The 3,749-nt window shown below is 39.7% G+C and overlaps 1 protein-coding gene across 1 annotated transcript; it reads right to left on the bottom strand.

The window, feature by feature from the left end:
* On the bottom strand, positions 901-3,036 carry LOC107624273 (myb family transcription factor EFM). The gene is made up of 4 exons (XM_016326762.2): positions 2,651-3,036; positions 1,969-2,571; positions 1,804-1,880; positions 901-1,681 (listed from the first exon to the last, which is right to left on the bottom strand). Exons 1-4 carry the CDS (start codon positions 2,865-2,867, stop codon positions 1,235-1,237), a joined length of 1,344 nt encoding a protein of 447 aa, XP_016182248.1. The 5' UTR covers positions 2,868-3,036; the 3' UTR covers positions 901-1,234.

Genomic DNA, 3,749 nt, shown 5'->3' with positions numbered 1-3,749 from the left:
ACAAACCATTTTACTTAATATCAATGAGCCAAGTTGATCTGGGGCTCCCCATGCCGAGCTATAACTCAGTTATACAAGTTCGAAAGTTCAACCTGCCTCATTAAGACCAGGCTAAGCTTGGGGGTTGTGATATGACCGTTATATATCATTTATGAATTATAGCTCGGCAGGCTTTATTGTAACTGACGCACTAACTCTGCCGATTTATGATTATAAATGACCTTTATTCGGTAACGTTGGAAAGGCAATTAATCTCTTCTGAACGTCATTAATTCAGGAGAAAACGATCGTCTTCGTCTCCTATTTATAAAGGAAAATGATCAGAGTTTTGAAGGTATGCTATCTTTCCAAGATTAAGCTTTTATTAATATTCTAATTTGCTGACTTAAACGTTGGAGTACTTTTTGCAGGTACTCTCCCCCTGTTCCATCTGTAGCTGACGTATATCGTGATCCAACCAGAAAGTGAATAAACACCTACCAGAAGACGGGCTATACATTAACCGTGTATAACAAATAAAATTATAAAATTGATTCAAGTTATCCGTTAATGTATGAGAATATAATGTTCCAAGTTTGTTTCTCCAATCTTACTATGATCCTCATTAACGCAATGATGAATTCATGGGATTCAAAAAGAAAAGGAAAAAGTTAAAAAAAGTACCTTAATTAATTCAAATAAGTTTATTATGCTAACATAAAGTAATTTGATTGTGATAAAAACGTTAAACTAGTACTTTAAAACCCCGAAAGCAAGTGGGACTTGTAAGTTCCAACTTCTAACAGCTTGAAGTTGAAAAAAAAAATATTTTATAGAGTATTTGTACGAACATTGTTATTGATTATGTAGAAAGCATGAGGGCATATATGTAATTTCGGAAAAAGAACAAAACGACAAGGGTAAGATCAGAATTCAGAATCCAATTCTTCATTCTCTAGCATGCCAATAACAGCATGAAATGCATTGCATTCAAATTATACATACCGAAACAAAACAAATGCTCACTTTTATGCCCTTTCCTCCCCTCTCTACTCTCTAGCTACTACACAAAACGTATACCTACTCAGTACTAATAATAATAATAATAATAATAATAATGATGATGATGATGATGATGATGATGATGAATGATATGATGAAGCGAGAGCAAGATTATGCATGGGATGGGAATGGGATAGGAGCATGCAAAAAGATAACCCTAATTTGTGCATAACCCCTAATTAATTTAATGAAGCTAGAATTTGAGAGTGATGTCACTGCAATTACTCTCCTCATTCAACCCTTTCCTCTCTCCTTCACTCTCACCCTTCCAGCTACTACTCTCCGATTTCCCATCCTCGATGCTCTCCGACCGCTCTCCGCATCCTCCTACCTCCGACTCAGGGGAGCTATTCTGTCCAGCCGCCTTGTACATGTGCAGGTGGTGCGGAGGAGGCGGAGGCGGAAGCAGAGGCTGAGGTGGAGCCGCCGTGTAGAACTCCTGAGGCATTGGGGTGGCCGCGCAGTAGTGCGGTGGCGGGGCGTGGGAGGCGGGGTGGTGAGCACCGTAGATGGCGGCAGGGGCTCCGGCAGCTGTGGCGTACTCTGGTGGGACCCAGATTCCTCCTAGGACCACAAGCTGCGGTGCTGGTGCACCTGGTTGTGGGCTTGGGCTTGGTCTTCTCGTGTGGAGCCTATATTTCTGTGTAGCAAAAACAAACGAAATTTGTTCTTTTTAAAATCTTTATCGAAAAACGAGAAAAGAAGAAACAAGATACAAGAGTAGAATATGCATTGTGCAGACTGCAGAGTGGTGGTGTGTACCTGGAGATGGCTTTTCACTTCATCATTGGTCAAACCGTCAACCTTCATCAACTCCCTTATCTGTTTTGGTGTCGCCACTATCATTCATAATAAATCATAATTATTGAATAATACTTAATTAATTAATTAATATTGTTACACAGAGTTATACATACATATACATACCTTGAGATCCGCCTAGCATTTGAAGAGCATTAACAAATCTACGGTGCAGGTCGGGTGACCAGCACCTTCTTGCTTTCCTGTGTGTTTGAGAGGTGGTGGTGGTAGATGGAGGTGGAGTAGCACTACTAGTAGTAGTTCCTTTTCCCTGATCATTTGATGAGGAATGGTCTCTCTTATTATTATTATTATTATCATCATCCATGATGAGCATTTCCTTGTCAGGGGAAGCAAGTGCCAGCTCACCTCCCAATGTACAAGAGTTGTTGTTCCTCCGTTCCTTGGAGAACGGCAGGAAGGCTCCTCCACTGCCCCCGTTCCTGTGCTTGTTGGGGCTCATGCTCATGAATCCAATATTATTGTTATTATCAGCATCTTTTGAAGGAGGAGGAGTGGCAGCGCTTGTCGTTCCTTCTTGGCTTGATTGGCTCCATAGTTGAGCAGATGTCATCCAATTAGCCTTGTTATCACTCATCATCATGTTCATGGAAGACGGCGCCTCCTTCTCGGAGATTTCCGAGTGCTTTATGGGAATGAATTCTTCCAGCACCGGCCTTGTTGTTCCTTGGTTGAAGGCCTGCAGTTGCTGCCTTGACGCCTCCATAGCTGTATGTATGTTCCAGTAATCAATAATTGAACAATTCAAGAACGCAACGAATGAATGAATGCATTATTAGTTACATACCGTTGGTGAGTAGCTGCATGCAGAGAGGAAGCTCGCGCTTGAAGGCATCGATCTTGAGACGTTCTTCCTCAAGACGGGAGAGGAACTCCTCAATCTTGTAGCTCTGATTCTGCTCTTGATCATTACTGTTACTATTATTATGATCTCCAAAGGATTTCAGCAACATGGAGTAGCTGTGTGGCTTGCAATCAAGGCTTAGTTCCGATGGTGATGCCATATATATAACCAAAACACTGCTAATACTAGTGTCAGTTAGTTGAAGAGAAGAAAGAAACAAGAGGAAAGAAAAGAGGGTGTTTGGCGTCTTGTCACACACAAGAGAGGGAGGGAGGGGAGGATGGTCTTCCTTTTAGGGCTGAGGGCTTCAACTTAACACAATGGAATAAAGCAGACAGAGATAGAAAAATAAAGTATAACTAGGAGGACCAACAAGTAACTTCCTACAATTAAAGACAGAAAGATTCTGACATTAGATTAGAGAGACGATTCTTCTTCTCTTACTTTCTTAGGCTAATTTTTTTAGTAATAGAAAAAAATGTATCTATATATAAACTTCCCCTCCTTTTATTGTTTGCCTTCCTTTCCAAATCACACTCAGATTCTCTCTCCCTATTACAATTTCAAAACAAACCCACAATATATATCATTAATTTCATATCCTTTTTCTTTTCATATTTATTCAATCTGCTTTTTCAAAGTTGTCTTTCAGGGATTAAGCACGAGGATAAGGATGCATAACTATATAGGTGTCATGTGCATGCCCAATAATGCTCTTACCGCATCTTATAATATACATACATGTAAATGTCTCAGTCACTTTAATTTACGGTTTTGGACCATTAGCTAGCTAGTTAGTTAGACGAAAATGGATATACACATAACAATATGTAGGGTAATAATGTTGGTTACGTTCTTAATATACACATAAGCTAAGTACTATTGTATAGCTGTGGTTTCTATAAGCTAGCACATGCATGATATAGCTCATGCTTAAGGAGTGACCAGAAGAATCATCTTATCATGCTAAGGGTGAATGTACTTGCACAACAAATTCTAAACCAAAATTTTTAATTAGTACTTAATAAAAAATCAATTCAAA

Source organism: Arachis ipaensis, chromosome B10, assembly GCF_000816755.2.
Source record: "Arachis ipaensis cultivar K30076 chromosome B10, Araip1.1, whole genome shotgun sequence".
Classification (NCBI taxonomy): Eukaryota; Viridiplantae; Streptophyta; class Magnoliopsida; order Fabales; family Fabaceae; genus Arachis; species Arachis ipaensis.
Note: the sequence above shows the minus strand (reverse complement) of the source record. Positions and strands in the feature narration are given on the sequence as shown.